The sequence below is a fragment of the Pieris brassicae genome, chromosome 2, assembly GCF_905147105.1.
Source record: "Pieris brassicae chromosome 2, ilPieBrab1.1, whole genome shotgun sequence".
Lineage (NCBI taxonomy): Eukaryota > Metazoa > Arthropoda > Insecta > Lepidoptera > Pieridae > Pieris > Pieris brassicae.
The window spans coordinates 3,020,691-3,042,387 of record NC_059666.1 but is presented as its reverse complement, the minus strand read 5'-3'; the positions used below and the strand labels follow the sequence as shown (position 1 = coordinate 3,042,387).

The 21,697-nt window shown below is 33.5% G+C and overlaps 3 protein-coding genes across 6 annotated transcripts in view; 1 reads left to right on the top strand and 2 right to left on the bottom strand.

Annotated features, from left to right (window-relative positions):
* Positions 1 to 31: 31 nt before the first annotated feature.
* On the bottom strand, positions 32 to 2,342 carry LOC123720390 (ras-related protein Rab-8A). Of its 2 annotated transcripts, XM_045676978.1 has the most exons (6): positions 2,147 to 2,342; positions 1,831 to 1,891; positions 1,562 to 1,766; positions 1,344 to 1,484; positions 1,235 to 1,237; positions 32 to 571 (listed from the first exon to the last, which is right to left on the bottom strand). In XM_045676978.1, exons 1-6 carry the CDS (start codon positions 2,268 to 2,270, stop codon positions 467 to 469), a joined length of 639 nt encoding a protein of 212 aa, XP_045532934.1. In that variant the 5' UTR covers positions 2,271 to 2,342; the 3' UTR covers positions 32 to 466. The 2 variants fall into 2 exon arrangements, with proteins under 2 accessions (XP_045532934.1, XP_045532936.1); XM_045676980.1 differs by lacking the exon at positions 1,235 to 1,237 and having other exon boundaries at positions 34 to 571.
* Positions 2,343 to 3,201: 859 nt separating this feature from the next.
* LOC123718411 (DNA-directed RNA polymerase II subunit RPB7) lies at positions 3,202 to 5,289 on the top strand. The gene is made up of 6 exons (XM_045674858.1): positions 3,202 to 3,339; positions 3,422 to 3,531; positions 3,852 to 4,011; positions 4,165 to 4,215; positions 4,445 to 4,582; positions 5,200 to 5,289. Exons 1-6 carry the CDS (start codon positions 3,328 to 3,330, stop codon positions 5,248 to 5,250), a joined length of 522 nt encoding a protein of 173 aa, XP_045530814.1. The 5' UTR covers positions 3,202 to 3,327; the 3' UTR covers positions 5,251 to 5,289.
* The window catches only part of LOC123718401 (myosin-I heavy chain), an 81,133-nt gene continuing 64,721 nt past the window's right edge, over positions 5,286 to 21,697 (bottom strand). For all 3 annotated transcript variants that reach the window (XM_045674826.1, XM_045674845.1, XM_045674835.1), the window contains 21 exons: positions 21,509 to 21,671; positions 20,887 to 21,031; positions 19,718 to 19,865; positions 18,959 to 19,113; positions 18,619 to 18,747; positions 18,050 to 18,328; positions 17,529 to 17,764; positions 17,002 to 17,140; positions 16,389 to 16,565; positions 15,354 to 15,501; positions 14,570 to 14,741; positions 13,798 to 14,034; positions 12,689 to 12,857; positions 11,992 to 12,177; positions 11,423 to 11,608; positions 10,808 to 11,015; positions 10,318 to 10,450; positions 9,644 to 9,779; positions 9,121 to 9,357; positions 8,199 to 8,402; positions 5,286 to 8,113 (listed from right to left, as the gene is read on the bottom strand). In XM_045674826.1, coding sequence (XP_045530782.1) covers positions 8,012 to 8,113; positions 8,199 to 8,402; positions 9,121 to 9,357; positions 9,644 to 9,779; positions 10,318 to 10,450; positions 10,808 to 11,015; positions 11,423 to 11,608; positions 11,992 to 12,177; positions 12,689 to 12,857; positions 13,798 to 14,034; positions 14,570 to 14,741; positions 15,354 to 15,501; positions 16,389 to 16,565; positions 17,002 to 17,140; positions 17,529 to 17,764; positions 18,050 to 18,328; positions 18,619 to 18,747; positions 18,959 to 19,113; positions 19,718 to 19,865; positions 20,887 to 21,031; positions 21,509 to 21,671 — 3,689 coding nt within the window. In that variant the 3' untranslated portion in view covers positions 5,286 to 8,011. The remainder of the gene's footprint in view (positions 8,114 to 8,198; positions 8,403 to 9,120; positions 9,358 to 9,643; positions 9,780 to 10,317; positions 10,451 to 10,807; positions 11,016 to 11,422; positions 11,609 to 11,991; positions 12,178 to 12,688; positions 12,858 to 13,797; positions 14,035 to 14,569; positions 14,742 to 15,353; positions 15,502 to 16,388; positions 16,566 to 17,001; positions 17,141 to 17,528; positions 17,765 to 18,049; positions 18,329 to 18,618; positions 18,748 to 18,958; positions 19,114 to 19,717; positions 19,866 to 20,886; positions 21,032 to 21,508; positions 21,672 to 21,697) is intronic.

The window sequence follows — 21,697 nt, the reverse complement described above, 5'->3', positions numbered from 1 at the left end:
TATTTCAAATAAATAAAACCATTTATAAAAGCACTGTTTATTCAAATTAAATATGTAGTATATATTACATTAAAATATATATCTTAATTAATATAGCAAAAGAAATATACGGCTAATAATCTATTGAAATAATTTCTATTAAACCATGTCCATGTGATCATAACCCCAGTAATTTTAAGACTTAAAATGTCATAAAAACAATTTATTTATAAAGAAATACTGTTTAAAATAGGAGAGAAATGTGTCCCCTTCTAACTACTTTCTAGTTGACATTGCAAATTAATATCCACAATTTAACACCTGAAGAAAATGATATTATATGGATATAAAAATACAAAAGCAAGTCTTGACTCCATGCAGAGTTGCACCAGTTAAAAACGTAGGTCGAAAAATAGTGTTGGGGTGTTTGGCCCAAATTCACTTAATACAGGAGAAATTGGCGCAGTTGTCGTAAGGGACTGCATTGTCAGAGGATGGAACAGCGAGACAACCATGAGGGCGGTTTGCGCTGTTGATCATTGGACTTCAATTGGTGTGTGCCTCCACGGGCGCCTGGTGGGTTACTCGCCTCCTAGACAACATATATACTTGTAATAAAATGGTTATACAACATATATAGTATAACCATTTTATTACAAAAACTGAAATCTTTTAATTAGTCCCACTTATACATGGATGTTACTACAGGCTATATATTGTTCCAAGTATACTGAATTTTCCTAAACTATATACCATATATCTTAAAGGTATTAGAAATATTTAAAGCATGGATGGATTCCATGCCTATAATTAATGATAAATTGGTAGAACTAAAAAACAAAGTAATTACTACTAATAAAAGTAAAGTAGGGTAATATTTTGAAATAAAAGAATGTATAATCACACATATCAAACAAACAAACCAACAACATCACATATTAATTTTCAATAATGAACTACATAATCAGTAATATCATGTAAGGAAAGCCACAGCGTCAAATAACTAATATTATAGTAAAGATAATTAAACAAGTAATTAAGTTCTTCCTTATGACTGAATAGTCAAGGAAGAACTTTAGTAATATTTAATGTATGTTGTTAAGTAGACATATAAATTATAAAAGTCAATTAAATTAACAAATAAAGTTAATGATTTTTATTATAACATTACTCTTGTTAAACTTTTATGCTGTTAGGCCAACAATGAGAGAATAACTACATATTTAAAAATACACACTATCACAACACTTATTACCTTCTGTGCCCATATATCAGTCATGTAACAAGAAAAAAATATAATTGATTATATATTAAGTATCTAATGTATTGTAATAAAATAGTATCATTTAATAATATAATATTACCTGTTTCTTCTCCATCTTAGCTTTGATATCTCTTGCTAATGTATAGAATGCATATTCAACATTTAAAGAATCCTTGGCAGATGTTTCTACAAATTTGATTTGATACTCTACCGCTAATTGTTCACCTCGTTCTTTTGATACCTGTAATTATTCAAGGTAAAAAAGAAAATATAGACACAAAAAACAAATGTAGCATGAACATTCAATATTAAGTATACCTGTCTCTTAGAGTCCAAGTCACATTTGTTACCAAGAATCATTTTCTCAACATCAGCACTTGCATTCTCTTCAATATTCCTTATCCAATTCTTAATGTTTTCAAAGCTCTTTTCATTGGTTACATCATAAACAAGCATTATTCCCATAGAACCTCGATAGTAGGCTGTTGTTATAGTACGAAATCTTTCTTGACCGGCTGTGTCCCTAAAGTGAAGACAAAATGTAACACAAACATTATCTGATACAAAGCACAGCTAAATATACTCACCATATTTGTAATTTAACTTTTTTGCCGTCGAGGTCTATTGTTCTTATCTTGAAGTCAATGCCTGAAAGAGACCACAATCAGTGTTAAAGACTAGAGTCAACTAATTAAAATTAGAGTGTATGATGTCATAAACAGTCCATTCAATTAATTCGATAAGGGCTTCTTTTGATCAACGAACCGCGCCCTTTTTGCCTTACGAATATATGTGGGAACTTTTACAACAAAAGATAACAAAAAATATAAATCGAAGGTAATTACGTATAAAAAATACAAGATTTTTGACAATAACCTTTAGTACAAAGACAATATTACTCACCAATAGTTGATATAAATGATATATTAAAGGCATCCTCTGAAAATCTAAACAAAATAGATGTTTTCCCCACTCCAGAATCGCCTATTAATAGCAATTTAAATAAATAGTCGTAAGTTTTTGCCATTTTTTACAACAATCTAAATTACAGAATACACGGCCATTCATTTGGCATCTTTGATTAATCGCTAATCGCTTAACGCTGAAACGTAGATCGCTTGTCACAGAGTACATTATATTTATTCGCTTGTAAAGTGCACAGTATGTGAAGTAATTTTACAGCAATACTATATATACGAACAATTTAGTAACGATTTTTCGTTTCATTTTCACCGTTTACTACACGCAGTGGAAGTTGTCAAAAAAGGAATTTTTTTTCTCTTTTGTTGCATTGGAACATTTTCATTCAAGCTCTTTTCCTAGTTACGTGATGTTGTAGTTATTGCTTATACGTACTTTATAGCCTTCTCGATAAATGGACTCGGACGAGCCAAAACCATTGATTTTTAATCTAACCGCTATGCAAAATCAACTCATGAGATTAGGATTTCAACAATCAAAACAAACCAACCCTTTACCTTTATAACATTAAGTATAGATGTAAGTATATATGCAAATATTCTAGTTAAAGGACCAAAACAAGACATATAACTCGCATGAGTTAATTATAGCCCTGCCCATAAAGTAGGTAAAAGTAAAAGAAGGGACGAGCTATTTACAGGTGTTCTATCTAAATATTATGTATGTAAATTATAGTTTTTACTTATGTATTATGCCTACATTAATTAGTTGGAGTATATTTTTATTTATAATAGCCTGTGCTACAAACGTATTTATATTGTATATGACAAAATAGTATTATATATATATTCAATAACAATACAGAATAAAAATTAAGAACATACGCGTTGAATTTATATCTTCGAGTTTTACCCTTAGTTAAAAAGGAGTTATTAGGCTCTATAAAGCTATTTAATACTTTATAGTACACATTTAACAACCAGATTAAAACGTCAACGTCATGTTGTTATCAAACTGAAACATTGATCTAATCTGTGGACAGTGCTGGCCAAAACCGCTTGTTTGAGTTGCGTTTATTATTATTATGCCACAAAAACATAATCTGTTTTTTATATTCAATGTTAAAAGTATATAATAATGTCTGATTTATAAAACGGAACAAGATGTTTTATCATGTAAGTCTTTTGGACCAATCTCCGAAAATTTTAAAAACTGTCCATACTTTTTTTTGCGTTAAAATATATTTGTTGTTTTCAGATATCATTAGAACACGAAATATTATTGCACCCTCGATACTTCGGACCACAATTATTAGATACTGTTAAGCAGAAACTTTATACTGAAGTTGAGGGGACATGTACCGGAAAGTAGGTACTATCGAATATTAGTTTCTTAGAGGTTATAAAAAATAAGGTCTTAGTTATAGATATATAGTACATCTAATCTTAACGTGCAATTCCTTGAACTTGAAATCCATAATTTATCAGGAAGGTTAATTACTAAATAGCCACTCAATTAATAAAATATTCTTGTATATTTATAAATATTGAATGTGTAAAACTATCTAGTAATACCTTTTGATTTAATTAAGGAAATTGGTTTATTGAGTCCACTAATAATTGGGTACTACAAAGTCTTGTTTAAATTATTTGTGTACATAATAATTATACATACTTCATACTTGTAGGTATGGGTTTGTAATAGCAGTGACAACAATAGATAGCATTGGGGCTGGTCTTATTCAGCCTGGCCAAGGATTTGTTGTATATCCTGTGAAGTATAAGGCAATTGTCTTCAGACCTTTCAAAGGAGAAGTACTTGATGCTATTGTGACACAAGTGAATAAGGTAATAAGAAAAACAGTTCAAATTCTCCATAAGTTATTTATTCAAGATTTATTGAAGCATAAGTATAGCATTCACTAGCTATACTTAACCGAAGGTAAACCAGTGTGCTTTCCAATCTGAAATCATGTATCATTTTATATTTAATCTTTTCAGGTGGGTATGTTCGCTCAGATTGGACCACTAAGCTGCTTTATTTCCCACCATGTAAGTTACCCGAAAAATTAGTTATATTAGTAATTGTCTTCATACTTCTTTTCAACTTCCATGATATGTAATTACCCATCTTGTCATGGAAGTGGAAAGAATTCATGATTAACGATTGCAGGACGTCATTTCTAAACACATCCCCTAGTAGCGCTAGAATACTTGTCTTTTTTGTTTCAATTAAAAAAGTACTAATTGTTATATTCGTAATTATTAAAATATGTTTCAGTCAATCCCTGCCGATATGGAATTTTGTCCAAATGTCAATCCACCATGCTACAAAAGTAAACAGGAAGATAATGTAATTCAAGAGGAAGATGTTATCAGATTAAAAATTGTTGGAACAAGAGTTGACGCAACTGGCATTGTAAGTAATCTTATAACAAGGATCTCATCTTGGTTCAAACTTGACATCCTAGTTAAAAACAAGGAGATAAGAATTGTTCATTTGTACAAAAACACTTAACTTGTAAAATAATTATTTCTTATAAAATAGCTATTTGCTATGAGTAACATAAAATGTATGATATAGTATATTAAAGAAATTTGATAATTGTATAGAATTACGAATTTCTTATCACCCTCAAAATTAAGATTGGGTCTAAAATCAATATTAATGAAATGTTTGTGAAAATTTAATCTTGGTAACATCCAATGGCCTCATTAATATATGTAATATGTTGCGAGCTATTTTATAGTTTGGAACCTTCAATTAAAGCATAAGTCATATAATTTAATTGTATAGCCATATATAGTACAGCATATTTTTTATTAATTGAATTTCAAAATACAATGATGGTACAAAATTCAATGCAAAATTATCCAACTCATTTGCATGAGTGAATGAGTTAGATGTGTCAATTTTTATACAAATGCAGTGGGGCTGTTAATATTATTTATTAAACCAATTTATGTACATCTCATCAAAAATGTTGAATCATGCTCTTCTAAGCCAAAATAACATACATATTGTTTTTTTTACAGTTCGCTATTGGCACCTTGATGGACGATTATCTAGGTTTAGTGACACAATGATTTTATAAGAATGAATGAAAAATAAAAGACTTAAATCTTTATTGTTTCATTTATTTGGCATTTAATTAGTTGGGACATTTAGTTAACACAGAAAATCATCAAAAGAGAAAAATATTTGGACATAATCAGTCTATTTGGGCAGTATTATGGTGCTTCAGTTTTATTGTTCATAAATATCTTAAATCTACACATAACATACACTTGTTAACCAAACAATTTAAAAATATTGATAAATGATTAAAAACTGTCAGTCCTTTTAATGGAAGAAAATCTGCTATAAGCATTGTCACATTATGTTTACATTTATAATAAAACTGCAGATTTTAACAAATCAAACTTAAATGAATGAAATATTTCAAATACACAATGTTGATTAATGCCTACAACTCTATGCATATTGACGGCCAGATGTTTCTCGAAACATCTTATGTGTGAGATTTTTACATACATACTTATTTAGACCTCTGCAATAAATATTGCAGTATAATGTTAAATTATAGCAATATTATGTCATTTCAGTACAATAACATTTATTTATATTCTCATTGATTTAACATGAGTATAACAGTGTTCTTATTTCATCAAATTTTAATATATTTTATCCAATTGTCAGTAATTCTAACAGTTAGTCTATCTCTATATACATATTCTTAAAAAATAACTAAAAGTGTATAAATGTCAAACAAAATTGTGTCCAAAGGGATCAAAGTCTTTGGTTTATCAATTATATACAAATTATCGAAATAAATAAAAAAATATTATTGACCATATTCATGATATAATAAATAATACTCAATATGAGATCAAAAACTCAATCGTAGCTATATCTAAGCACCAAATAGGCCTAAATCAAAATAAACAGACATTTAATATTAAAGAAGCATGAATTGCTTCACTTTTATTATCTACTATTTATATATTTTATTATAAAATATTGAGACATAACATTGTGCAATATAGTGTCATAATATGCAAGATAGAAGATATATTTGGAACAATTTTAATTTATTTGCAGCTGGCTCACTGATTATATGCAAATGCGCTGACGGCGAGTAAATAACAAATCATTTTGATTTAGAGTAATTGACGCCAAAAAAGCTTTGATTCTTTAACATTTTACACTAGCTAAATTTTTATTTTGATTAAATTTTGGCCGGTCAGCGACATTGCGTTACAAGGCACAAAATAAGACATCAGAATAAAATCATTCGCAATCGAAAACATATAATATACTATACTACGTACTCAACAGTACAGGAAAATTCACCGAAGCAAAGGAGGGTTAACAGTAGGAATTAGCTGATATGATTTCTTACGAATAGGATGTAGTAACTATATATTCATCTACAGAGATTATTATAACATCATATTAAGTAATATTATGAGGTTTAGAGTGTGTTCTAGCTCTATAGGGACCTAAAGACGCTGGAGGAAATTGAATGCATTTAACAGCCTTGTACTGTCGATATTAACGATTCGATACCTCGCCAAAGAATGTTATGCTCTATTCTAATCGTATTAGATCCAAAAATCGGTGACATCTAGACAGTTAAGCACAGACTAAAAGGGGAATAAGATTTGTATACTATCTAACAACCAATTCTTAACAATATGATTAAACTGTTCACATAAAACATTTAATTTAATAATACTGATATAATTTATGCAGTTCATTACACTGTAATTCACGTGTAACGACGTGAGGAGAGAGGAATAATCTATGGATTAAGGTTACCCGCGCTTTTGCTTCCCCGTCATCTGGCTACGAATATCCATCTTTTCCTGTCAAATCTTTGAAGTAAATGGAACAAAGGTGAGATTTTACTAACTAATCAATACAAAGACTAGCATGTTTAAATATATCTAGCGTAAAATTAGTTTAAAAGACTATACAAACATTTACTTCACGACCGTAAATTAATTCTACAATAAAGTGCGCTAATACAAAATTATCTAGGCATACTAAAATCATTTAAAGGTAGATAACTCTACCATGATGTCGATTTACATAACAATTATCTAAAGAATAAACTTCATAGTTGCTGTAAAAATTAGATTTTAAAGTTGAAATTAAGCGACGATAGTAAGGAATAATTGGAAGGAAAATATTGAAAAGATATATTTCGTTACGAGGGATAATGAAGTAGCGATAGAGGCAAAGATTTTCAGAAGTTTTATTTCTACAATAACTACGTAGTTTAGTGTTAATACTAAGCATATGATATCTCATTTGCTCTCAAAAATCAGAATCGTAATTACAAAAACAAATGAATTTTGTTACTTATAAACTCAAAGAGACACAGATATTGTGTGTGATAGTTTTGTGTAAATATAGTCTTATTCATTAACGTACAGCCCCAAATACAATTGTCAGATATTTATTTTGACACAGATGTGATAGGGAAATAGCATTCAAAAGAAATGGAGGCTTTAAGTAAGTTAATGGATAAGAAAAGAGTTTAAACGATCAGTTTCAACCCGTGTTTTCAAGTCGTTGGCGTGATTTAACAAAGTATTAAATTTTCCAGCAAAGTATTTACCCACAAAAAAGTATATTTCCAGCAAAGTATTTACCCACAAAAAAGTGAAATATTCCAGCAAAGAAAGTATTTTCTAGCAAAAAATAGTTTTTTCCAGCAAAAAAATATTTTCCAGCAATACCAAAGTAAGGTACGGTCGTCAATCCCAGTCACACCGTGTAGCCGTCACCGGCCGTAGCTCAGTGGCTGACGTGGAAGCAATGGCACTAGGCGTGCGGATGTCAGGACGCGGGTGGAGCGCCACCTGGCTGTGGCACCGCGGGGCACACGGGGCCCCGCACTGCTTCTATGTAGTCCTTTATCAGTGTCGCAATCTGGTATGCCTAGAAAGAGTAATTTTATAATCAAACGATTTTACAACAGCAAAAACTTCAAAAACCTGCCCTCATAAATAAATATGCTATGTACCTGGTCAGTAGAAAGCACCAGCTTGGCGTGTTTCTTGTCAGCCCTTGTGACGAGTAATAGAGCTCTTGGAGCTGGAGACACGGCCAGTAACTGGTCGTGGTCGTGAGAGACCAACGCAGCTCGAGACCCGCGTCGTAACAATGTCAACCCACGTGCATCTACCGCTAGCCAGAGGGCTCGAGGCCAGTTCGATGTAAATGATTGCTGGAATTTGATAAAGAAGTTAATTCATATATTTAAATTATAACATAAAGGAGAAATTCAACATAATTTCTCAAACCTGTTATTACAGTCAGTATTAGTGGTGATTTCTTAAAGGTGCCTATCATATATAAGGTAGAATAGACATAAATAGGTAAATATATGCCAGGATATACTATGGTCATCTATGACTAAATGTATCTGACAAAAGTAAATCACACTTTGATTCATTAAAATATGATTTGCTTGATAAATGTATGTATGTTATTAATCTATGAAGTAGTTTATAAATTCGTATATTTTAGAACAATTACTAAACGCCGTCTAAAAATTATGAAATTTTAAATCATAATTCAGTAAGACAATATTTTCGCTGGTTTCTATGCGGCGATATATAATAAATAGTCATTTTTCATGAGTAATTGGCCTAGTGGTTTACGCGTTCGATACACGGCTCGGATTTTTCTATATTCGCAATTAAGACTTGCTACTACGATGAAGACAAATATTTTGAGGAAACCGCCATTGCATAAAACCTCAAAATCGACGACTTGTCAGACAGAAGGTTGATCAACTACTTGTTTATGAAATAAAAAATGATTAAAGAAACAAATGCAATCTAAAGCCACGAATTCGATTGACGCCATTGTATTATACTTAGTATTTTTCCTTTAAAATTCCTTTTTTTCTTATTAAGTATTAACAAACTTGTCCCACTCACCATAACATCAAATATCGTGGCCCTAGCGAGTGGCCACGAAGCAGCCAGCGTCAAAGCTCTTTGCATAGCTGCATGAGGCGGAGTTCCACGCAAAGCCAGGTGGTGCAATCGCACGGCTGGAGCTGGTAAGCCTGGAGCCAATCTTGCTGGAAGTACCGCTACCGCCGCCGCGGCACATTCCTCACCTCCAGAACATTCGCCTTTCACCACTTGGGCGTGGAGTGCCGCTACCATTACCTGTTTATTGGGTAAGGTTTACAAGTGAAAATGGATAATTACTTTTTTTATAAAGAGTTCAGACCCACCCAAATAACACATTGAAAACAAAAAACCCTCAAGAAATATTTAATCAATACATTACGAAAAAGAGACTATTGGAGTGGATACTAGGTTAATCTAAAAAGTTTTCTATGATTATTTACGCACACTGAAAAATCAACACACGTCTGGGTATAATTTCCAGTTAAACAGTTGTTGTTTTATAACACTTTACACGTAATTTGTTAAGTTAACAATAACATACCGCTTCGTCAGTTTCAATGGGCAGGCGGTCGTGTCTCACAGCATGCAGCAGTTGGTAATACAATAATTCTAATTCCGCCCCACAAGCACTGTGAAGTGGCCGGTCACCAAGGAATAGGCGTTTCTTGAATACTAGCCTAAAATAGTATTAAAATGATTTGAAGATCTCAAAAGGTTTATTTACCAGAAAACTAGTCGTAAATTTCATTGGAAATCTATTGAAGTACTAACATACATAGGCAGAAATCTAATCGAATGTGGTTACAGTTTTTTTCTACTTTTATCAAAAATAGGTGGTCGCTCCGTGAAGCCTGCGAAGTGTCCACGTAACTTCTGAGCTTCTGGAACCAGCTAGGTCGGCTAAACTAGCCAAGACCTTACGCACAACGGACCAAATGAACGTCTTAGTGCGGTAGTTGAGGCCACACTACCTTAATAGACCATTATAGTGCAAAAGGAATTATTATAAAATACACAATGAAAAAGGTATTTTGCAAATTTATTGCAAACAATAAATTTCTTTTATTTAAAAAAATGATGACAAGGTGATGTAGAATTTTTGGGTGGTTTTAGGATTATTAAGTATTTCTATTTTACTCTATTTCATGCCAAATGTTTTACTAAATAGTTATATGACTTAACGTACATGTAATCTTATTATTGAAGTGAAATTACCTGCAAGCGGCCGCAGTGGCGCCGGCCTTCTCCCATCGAGCGAGTACGTCTCCAACACGTTCGGCACCGCCCAATGCACGCTCGCCCGTACCCGCTGGGGACGAGTTGGCGCATACCTCGTATAAGGCGTATCCTGGTGGAATAAATATTTTAGGATATATCCAGAAAGGGAATGAAGGAATATTATACATTGACACCAAAGTGAAATAAGAGTACTTATGTTGTGTTTTTTACCCTAAAGTTATAATTTGTGGTGAAAAAGACTGAAAATTGAGAATTTGCTCTGATTCTGACAATAAAGTTATATCCGATTATTTTTATAAAATGTTTTATGTTTCTATAAAAAATAGAACTTGAATTTTCAAGCACATAAAGGTATATACATGTTTTTAAATGGGGGTTAAAAAATGATGATCGTAAATTTAACAATTAATATAAAAATTCGACTACAAAGAATATTGTACTTCTAAACTTGAGGCTAAAATCTTACCAGTAGCCGTATCAGTAAGTCCAATTTTCTCTCTCAGCATGGCCACGAGATGGTCAGCTGTAGCTGCCGGTCCGAATACAAGTCCGTGTTGTTTTCCATCCAGTAACAACACTCGGACATGCATTGGCCGTCGCGCTGCCGCACAAAGCAACTCCTCTTTGGAAGGTGCTGCTACCCGTCTCGGTACTTGGGCTATGCTTAGTGCCACCTGGGAAGAACATCGGTGGTAAAGCGATAAATTTAAAACAATGATAAGTCGAAATTGAGAATTTCGAGGTCTTTAAGAAAAATTGGTAATTTATATAGTATTGTCCTTTGTTAACATAGCTTTTACACATTAAGAAAAACTTTTTGAACGGATTGAAGCTATGTATTATTATTATTCACATAATTCTATTTTTTTTCCGACGTTTCGCGTGCTTTTCAGCGTGCGTGGTGGTTAATAATTTCTATCAAGAAATAAGAATATATAATGGTTTCCATAAATATAAAAAAAAATGTACTTCGTTACACTAGTTTTTTTTTTCCATCTAGATATATATGCTTTCAGAACGATATATTTATAAGTCGCAGGCACACGCAAACACATATATATTATGAAAGTTTAGTTCCAACCTGTTCTGCCCGTCTAGCAAACTTTCCCTCTTCCCCAGTATGTAATGCGGCAGCTCGGTATCTTAAATGCGCTAATAACAGCCTCCGCAGAGGCTTCGCAGGGGGCAAAGCGGCTCCAACCGCAGCGCAAAGCAATGCCCAGTGTCGCGCTGATACACGGGAACTGGGTTCTGGATGGTCTGTTGTCTATGGAACAAGAATTTCTATAATCTATGGATCCAATTCTAAAGTTAAAATCTTTGACATTCAAAGCTATGTTTGATGTAGTCTGTGGTATCTGTTTGGCTTAACCGTAACTTTAACATTAAGATTAATGCCAGTTCTAGTTCGTGACTTCGACACTACATGACTTGTCTTATGTCCTTGCTCTAATAATATGACTAGGCGAGTGACGGAGTTCTTTTTATTTTAAGATACACGGAACAGTGATCAACTTGCCTATAAAGAAGGTCAATGAATGTAATTAAAATTATAAGAATATTTTTTTTTTGCGTACTTTACAATAATTAATGGAATAAATGGAGGAACACAAGTCCAAAAATCATCGTTCAATCGTTCGCGTATTTTACCTGTTTTATAAGTTGCATGTACAGTTCACAAAGCAAGGTGTCTTTCTGTAGACATCGTTGCAGCAGTGACTGCGCGAGTGCCACTCTATCGTCACTGTCGCTTTCGTGGCTGCTGACGCTACTGTTACTGGCGAGGTTACTGCTGCTGCCTTCGTTGCTGGTTAGGCCCGCGTGACTCATTATGTCCTGGCATTTAAATATTAAACTGATTAAAAAAATATATATTTATTTACACTTTGATTTACCTTAAACATACATATGAAAACAGGTTACATAAGTTATTAGGCAGAGAGTGGCACAGTTCAGAGAGTAATTGCGGGATTTGGAGGAGGCCTTTGACATAAAAGGACACACAGATACTACAAAAAGATTGAAACGGAAATGTTTTAAAATGAAAATGTATCTGAGTTAAATAATTATTATTATTATCGTATATAAGTAGCTAATTACAAGGCAGAAGAGAACATTACTTCTGTTAACTTTATAGTTTGGAATAACCTACATATATAATCAAAACAGATTAAAAGTAATTTATTTAAGATATTGTTTTTATATATGTTTATAGTATTGCGAATTTACTTGCGATATTTTCCTTTACAAAAACACCCTATGGAACAAAGATAGTTTGGCATGTTACTTGACATTTGTATAAAGGTGACCCATCTCAAAGAAATTATTTTCTTATATATCAAAGTACCTTGAAGATCTGCATAGCAGCAACTTCCTCAGCTTCATTGAGTTTAGTGAGCGAATGAGGCAACGTACGGGCCCAACACCAATATGCCGCTGAGAAGCTTTTGTAGCTTTCGCCTTGAGATTCCGCTGATATATCGAGTCTAACTCGTTCTAACCGGTGCTTGCTTAGCCTGGAAATGTCAAATAAAAGTCTCTTTTTACGTCAGATATTGTAGTTATTTTGCAAAGATTAAAAGTTCAATTTGTCTTTTTGTTTATATGCGTAAAAGGTTAGCTGATCTAGTTCTTAGGGTAGGAAATTAAACACTGTAATGATGACTTGATTTAATTTCATTCAATTCACTGATTTTACATACTGTATAACTTTAAACTTGAACAAAGCAATTGCCCGTGCGCATGTGTCACAACCTCTTTTATAATCTCCCTACTCCGACTTGACCATTCCACTTCGGGGAGATATTCGAGTCAATACGTAACAATTAGTAAACAACTGAACGAGTCAATTGAGTAACTATTGCACATGCGCACTTGTAGAAAGATTCTTAAGAATATGTTTCATAAGAAATGTTTAGTATTTAAATATATAAATATTAAAAGCTCACATATGTAAGACTTTGTAAGCTATGCGAGGCTCATTTTTTTAATAACAAATTTTATATTCTATAAACAATACAATTGTCCTCATTTATATTAAGATATCCGATTCATTTTTTAATCACTGACAGTTGTATGTTTTACCAAGTTACAGTAGAATGTAAAATATTTGGTAAATGAAGGAACATGAATGGTTTTACATTAAGATTTGAGTATTTTTAATCATAAGGTAATTAAAATATAGAAAAAAATTAAGTTTATATTAATTGAAAAAAAAAAAAACAATTGGTTGAACGGATTAAAGCTATTTGTATTATTATAGACTTATAATTATTTACATAATTTTAAATTTAAATTTATCCGACGTTTCGCGTGCAATACAGTGTGCGTGGTCACGGTGACTGAAGACAAAAGGTGTTGAATGTCAAAAGTACATAATTGTTCTCTTTCAATGTGTAAAACCTATGTTAACCAAAGACAATACTTGATATTACTTTATATAATTTATTTGCGTACCTTCTTAGCGTATTTCTCAAGAAACCACCAGCAGACAAATCCGGTGGTCGCCTTAAAAGCCCACCATCGATAAGAGCACGACGCGCTGATCTTAATGCGCCCGCTAGACGTGTACGCTCGCTGACTGGGGCCGCACGCCTAGGTGGTTCCTCTGACAGGCTATTACTGAGGGTGGGGCTGTATGCCGCCATGAGCCACGCCGCTTCTTGTTTTTGGGCACATTCGAGGACTATACACCTTGGGAGTGAATTGTTTTGAAATAAGCTTTGGTTGATATAAAGAAATGTGGAAAGCTTGTACGGTATTTGTTACCGTGGTGTTTTCTATACGTAAATAACATCGTTACCATGGTAACTAATCAAACATAAATGGAACTTTCAAGTATTTTATCAATACACAAAAATCCGATGTGTATAATGGTGTAATTTATAATAGGATAAGGGTAGGGGGGGGGGTTAATTATTGAATCATAAATTAACAAATTTGTTTATGTAGTTAATCATAAATTAACCAAATTCCTCCTGGCGCCCACATTCATTTAGTTAAGTTAACGATAAGATTTAGTTCAATATATTTTAGTTTTGTAATTTTCTAGTTTAATTGTTTGAGGTTTTATAAATATCCTAATATGTGCTAATTTGTTTTATTTAATGTTTAAACCCATCACACATTTAAAAAAAGGTTTTCAATTAAATATTGTGATAATTTAATAATATAAACAAAATTCAATAGAAACTACATTAACAATTCTATAATCGTCTACATTACTTACCGAAGACCGTCATGCTGCCCATGATGCGTCAGACTGAGGGTAAGTCCGTTATCCACAGGGTCCATGAGTATCGCTGCGATGTTTGAATATGGGTATTCTGCTAAAACCACTTTATCAGCCGGTCGAACTAAAACGACCCCTTCCGACCCCACTCCGAGTAGCACATTTGGACCTGTAACGCAAAATTTGTATGAAATTCCACATTCCTCTCTTACATGTTTCGTTTGTGAGACAAATATGATTGAGTGTCGCTATTAATGTTACGAGTATGATTCGTGAGACTGATCTTTGACTCTTCTTAAACAGATCCGATTTGATAAATTAAAAAAGAAATAAAAAAATTAAAATCATTTAATTCAGACCATTATAAGTCCATATATTGTTAGTAGAGTAATACTTATAAATGTTAGCAAAATTATTAAAACATTTAATTCATAAATCTCCGTTAATTCGAGGCACCAGGTACATAGGCATGTATATGAACCCAGTGTCTCAAAACAGCACATTCGGGTTTATTAGCTATAACCATATATAAAATCTTAATAAGCTTACAAAAATATTGTGTGTGTGGTATAAAGTAAGTTAGATGAAGTTGTATTTATTTTTAAACTCCTGTAACCCCTCAACGGATGGGGTTTTTTTGTTATCAATCTGAAAACAAGTTGGTTAGACATATGTGCCTACCAACCCGAAACAAATAATTATTACGGCACTTTAAAAATATGTGAAATTAATTCCTATATTACTTTATTAAAATATTTAATAAATGAGGTGTATCTCTTACCGTGTGCCCAATATCCTTTATAGGTGACGGGGAATAAAGTGACTCCGTACAATGGGTACTGCATGACACAAGAGAGATAAAGAGCTTTTGCCGTCAGCTCAGCTCTACCCGCGCCATATTGTCTGTGAGCTTGGGCTAATATTGTTGCCTGTTAAAAAATAATAAAAGGAACCTTAAAATAATTCCATAGATTTTGGAAAATTTCAGAGAAATTTTTAATACGCAGACGCGATTATTTGTGTTTCAGAAATATTACTTTTATGAGCTGTTGAAAAGTGCGAATAATAATAATAATTCAGTGGCGCTACAACTCAATATAGGTTTCGTCAGATTTCATCCATTTCTTTGCTCAGTTTTATTCCATAGACAAGTTGGTGATCAGCCTCATTTCAAGCATATGGCGTAAATTTTTGGATTTGAGATGTTGATGTTGAAAAAAAAAAAACGCTGATTTTTCGGCGGTATCGCGGCCATTTGGAACCGTCCGAAAAGTATGGCATGATGATTTTCGTAAATGGCTGCACGGCGATTATTAACTGTGCAAAAATTAGCCTGGTACAAATGGTTGAATTTTTTTTAATCAACACATTGGCGTCGATATGGCGGGCTGTAAGTCACCGGAGAAGTATGGCATGACACTAGCACCTCTTATTTTTTATGGACTATCGGAAAATACTAGAATTTTGTGGAACAAAGCGTTTGAAAGTCGTAATTAATCCGACGAGTTCGACTAACGACCACGCCGTTGGGCCGCCGGTACCAGCGCTATGACCATCAACATTCATTTTTTCATTTCGTTATAAGACCCCTGTAGAACCGCCATACTGGCACAAATGACAACTATTTTGTGTCACTATATCCCGGCCTACTAGGCCAACAACGCTATATTATTAAATTAACCGTAGAAATGTATAGTTGCCGATTAATTTACATTGGATTGTTTATAAATCATGTTTACATACAAAAAAGGAGATGAAAGTACAGTACCTCTATATACATGAATAGTGCCTAATGAAAGTTTTTCTCTTCACTTACCCACTGATGTGCCGGCCTGGTCTTAGCTATTCGCGGTGGAAGGAATTGTTCAGGATGCGAGTAATAGGCCCGGGTGTGAGGTGGAGGTGGACTAGCGGCAGGTTCGCCTAACGACACTTGTGCTTGTAAACCCGCTAATTGTAAAGCCACTTTTTCTGATACGGGGAATTCGTCCATCTGAAATATAGTAACACGTTGATTCAATGGCCTTTCATTTAAAGGCCGACAACGGATTCGCGCTCCCATGGCATTGACACTGTCGATATGCGGCGTAATCACTTAACAGCAGGAAAGCCTTCTTTCCGGTTTGTCTTAAGGACATATATTTAAGAAAAACAAAAACGCCATACATTGCGCAACTACTGAACTTGTACTGAGAAGTAAAAACAATATTTATAATATTTTCTATATTCTTTTGGGTTTGTTTTATAAAGATTGTAGTTGTTTGGTAGGATTTTCTGACTTTTCATTTAACTTATGTTATATTTTTTTAATACAAAAAACTTTTTTCATACAAACTCAAACATTCGATATTATATCTATGAGGAATAGATTTTTAGAGTAGGCTCCACTAAATTAGTATCACTAGAGCTTAAAAAATAATAATGTATACCTTGACAACACTATGTACAGCTTGGGCATACAGCAAAGCGACTTCTACCGGGTCATGTGGAAGTTCACGCCCACCTCGGAAGAGACGTCTTTTAAACACGAATCGATTATCAGCTGATCCACCACCAGGTCCTTGTTGCCTGATACAAATGAATTACATAGGTTTTATAATTAGGATTTCGTATTAAATTAAATAATATTCAAAAATATAAAGTCTTGTTTCGTGCCATATCAGAAATATTAAATTTTATAAATAAATAAAATTTTAGAATTCACATCAAAATAATTGATTCCTAACTTAAAAAGAAGGAAACCAAACGTAACAACTATTTTTTAACCAACTCCAAAGCTGCTCATGTGTGATATTGTGATTATGAAACTAAAAGTCATACCAAGAAGGTCTTTTTTGAAATGGGGTAATTTCTAACAGTCGTTATTTAATTAAAATTATTCTTTTTCAAGTAGCCACGATCTTTTTTTACCATGAATTTGAACTCCGTTAATTATTTCCTATAAGATTTCACTTACATCTCCCAAGCAGCAATAACGTCATACAGGTACTGCGTAGCTCTAACATGCTCTTCGGTACTAGCCCGTTGCTGGTATACGGCCCAACCGGCGCGGGCCTGTGGCGGCAATCCCAGCTTATCGGCCAGTCTTGCGGCTGCTGCTGCCGCCGTATCAGCAGGATGTACGTCGATGGCCTTTGTCCTGCCGTCGAGGAAGAAAAATCGGCAGACTATTGTGCCGAGACGGCGCATTGCCTGGGAAAAGGCATCGAATATTGGAATTCATATATACACTTAATATAGTTTCAACAAAAAGAAATTACGATAGACTTAAAAGAAAAAATTAATCTAAGGAAACCATGAAATTGTCGATAAATTATAACAATTTTTTCAATAATATTGTAAATAAAATAAGTCTTATTGCAACGTTTATTTAAGGAGTTGCCTTCTTGTAAAACAACTGACGGTGAAAAACCGTAAATAATGAATCAGACAAAATTATTTTGGGAAGAAGCCTACCAAAATTTTAAATATACTTACAGCAATTTCAACTGTGCTAGGCGGGAGCTGCCTGGGCGCTGCTCCCCTACAATTATCCAAACACCACTGCGCACAATGGGATGCGCGTGCGCTTGACGTCACAGATCCCACTGACGTCATAGATCCAGCCCCGGGCGAACCTAACACGGGTTTCGCGCGCATACGAAGCCATGCGCAGTAGTATCGCGCCAGTCCACGACTCGGTTGCCAGGCAACCGCGCACAAGCACAGTATGAGCCATACGCGTTCAGCCCATTCCTCTACAGGACATTCAGTTATCTGGAAAATAAAAATAGAAATTAATTGATGTTTACATACATTGTGTGTTTACGCTGTAATCAAATGAGTGCTCAAGTTAAAACGGAGCAATGTTGCTTGTTTAATTTACATGTACATATCAACGTTTGAAAATACAAGACGTTTCTGAAATACTCTTTAATTCGTCATATGTCAAAACTGCGATTATATTAAATTAATGAGTTTCTTGTCTCAAGTAAATTTAATACAGTAAAGTAACTATAGTTGGGCATTATACAGTCATGTTTTCTATATATATTATTACAACTAACCTGCCGAACACACTGCACTAGGATTTCATCACGGAGTTCCTCGCGTTCTAAGCCTTTGGAGATGATAGATTGAATCACCTGTGTTTCTTTCTCAGATGTAAGCTCACCTCTCATGTAACGGCATAGATCCTAAAATTATATTAATTAAAAAAAACATTAAATTATGGATTTAAAATTATTGCCTCGTTTTAGTTTAGCAATTTATTAAGTAGCTGTATAATGTGTTATAATTATATTTCTAACAACTTAAGCTTAGAACGCAAAATATGGGTCCGAAGTTTGGTTGAGCTTGGAGAATGACTGTCAATTGTCAAAAATAAAATTGATAAGTAATACGTACTCTAAAAATGTTAACCGCAGCTGTCACGCTATCTGGGTCATGAAGTTGTATATGTGATGTGGGTATATTATTGCCTTTGTGGTATGTTATCATTTCCTCTTTGGTCAGCAGCTCCATTGACTTGCTTTTACGTGTTAATGTTGCCATTATTGTACCTGAAATCGTTTTACATAAATTATGTAATAAAGCGTGTAATACGTATTGTCAGTAATAGATATTTTTTACTAGCTGTTGTAGATACCGGCAAACATCTTGAACAAATGTCGTTGCCTTGCAAAAGCGATTTTTAGGTATCACGAGGTCGGTGGTGCGTGATTGGTAAATCAGTTGACGTTTGTGTCTCGCGCTGGGTACGATGCGCAAACTTCCCCCCCCCCCTCTCTTATTTAATGCTCAAGAAGTTTGCCGGTATCTATACCGATGTGTGTAAAAAATTAAAGGATTTCTATTCGTGTTTGATTACATCTAAAGGTTCACTGAAAGCTTCACATTAGATTTTATAAAGGGTTGAGATAAATTAAAATCTAGGAGGAGCAGGTTTAGTGCTTGCAATTATGTATTTACGATTTATCAATAAACAGATTTATTTCCAACAAACAAATATACAGTATTTACAATATTCTTAACCTACATAGAATAATAATAATAATAAAATGATATATGATTTTGACATATGGGACTCAAAGTTCGCGCTAATATTCAACTCGAAATCTTTAAAAGAAATCGGCAGTTTTATGTTAGAAAATGACAATTCGTTACCTTCAGGTGATCGCGGATGGTCGTTGAAGTAAAGTTTGGCAAATTCAGTCAAGTCAGTATCTGTGGGTGCATCAGTACTAACTGGTGCTTCGAGTTGATGTAACCGACGTTCCACTCGTTCTTTTCTACGAGCGCTTCTTTCTGTATTCTAGAATAGAATGAATGAAATTAATATTATGTAACGAGTATGTTAGAGCGCCACAACCCGCAGTTTCTTTGAGATTTTCGACAAAATCTTTAAATTAATGTTCCTTTAAATTTCTTCTGTACAAATATAGGTAATATTTGTCCACATCGTATCCCGAACTTTCTTACTAACTACTAACTGACGTGAGACTTATCTTAAATTATCGTGATTTATCTGTCTTTTTACTTTCCAATGTATCATCTTTTTAGTTTAGTTTGTTTTTTTTTGTTCCTGTTTAGTTTTGTCTTAATAAATGTGTATAACATGTATTTTTGCACTACTTGCCTATCTTATGTAATTTAATACATTTTTTATTTATTTATTTTCTTTACTCACAGTGGTTGCCTGGAAGAGATTGCTCGAAAGCGATAAGGACGCCAGTTGCCCTCCTTTTGATTTAATTATGTTATATTTTTATATTGTAGTTTAACGAAGTATAAATAAATAAATAAAAAAAAACGTTTTTGTGTTCGGCTAATTACTATCAATATCTAAAGGGAAATCGGTAATTTTTTATATAACGCAACATGTTGCATTTACATGTTATCTAAATTGTTACTCAGTGCCGATAACTTTACCATCCTCAGTTCACTCTGTTGCTGCGTTAAGCTGAACGAAAATAAAATAAAAATAGAATTGGTACATTTGAAGTTTTAAGATGAAAAGGAAAAGAGAGAAGGCTACAGGAAAAAATATTAAAAGGCCGGCGACGCACTCGCGAACCCTCGTTGGGTGTCCATGGGCGAGGGTATCACTTAACTTCAGGTGATCCACCTGCCCGTTTGCCCCCGTTAAATAAAAAAAAGGATGATTCCAGCAAGATATTTTTTTCTTGTCTATTAATCGACTGAAATAGCCAATTGTGATTAAGCTTTGGTCGAAGTTTAATTATATATCTTGTCAAATGTATAACTTAGTCAGTCTTAGTAACTTTCATCAGTCTTAGAGACATTAAGAAACTATGTAATAATGTTTTACTCACACTAACATCTCCATTTGTCATGGGCGGTGGACTTATACATTCCATTGCAACAGAAGGTGTTTCCACTTGTTCCGGTGACGTAACATTACTCGGCAATGGCGGTAATGGCACTTCCAGTTCCATTTCGGACGTTTTGTTTGGTAAGCTGAAAGAAATAATAGTACATGCAAATTTTTATATAGGTACAAAAAAAAATATAATAAAGCCTTAACGACGATTTAGTTAGTAAATAAAAAGTCATAAACAACTGTTGGTGCTGCGTTATTTTTATTTATTATTATTAAGACGACGATTAAGATTGTAAATAATAAAATCATAAACTACTTATCGAGTTATATAACACTACACCTTTGCACAAACGTACATATACACACAATACAGGTATTTATTACCATATATGTTACGGAAGATCTGTGTCTCACAGTAAATTAAATAATTTTGAATTGTATAAACGAATTACAGGCTATCACAATCCAAACCAAGCTTTCGGTAGTCACGTGATCATATTGTGTGTAAGAAACTGGTAAAAATATTTCTTTTAGAAATTTCATATCCCTTAAGACCAGAAAGAACGTTTTAAGTACATTTATTAGTATACATATTCTTTATGTAAAAAACTTACCCATTATTTTCTGGTGGATAAATCGGTGGTGGGGGCGGCGGCATGACGGGTTCCGTGTCATTTGGTCTCGGTATAACAGATTCGTATATAGGTTCTTTGTCTTTAATAACAGCAAGCTTCCCGTTCGGCACGATGCCATTTGTCAGTTCTGGTGGTGTGGTATCTAAAAATGGTTTTGAATTAAAATTT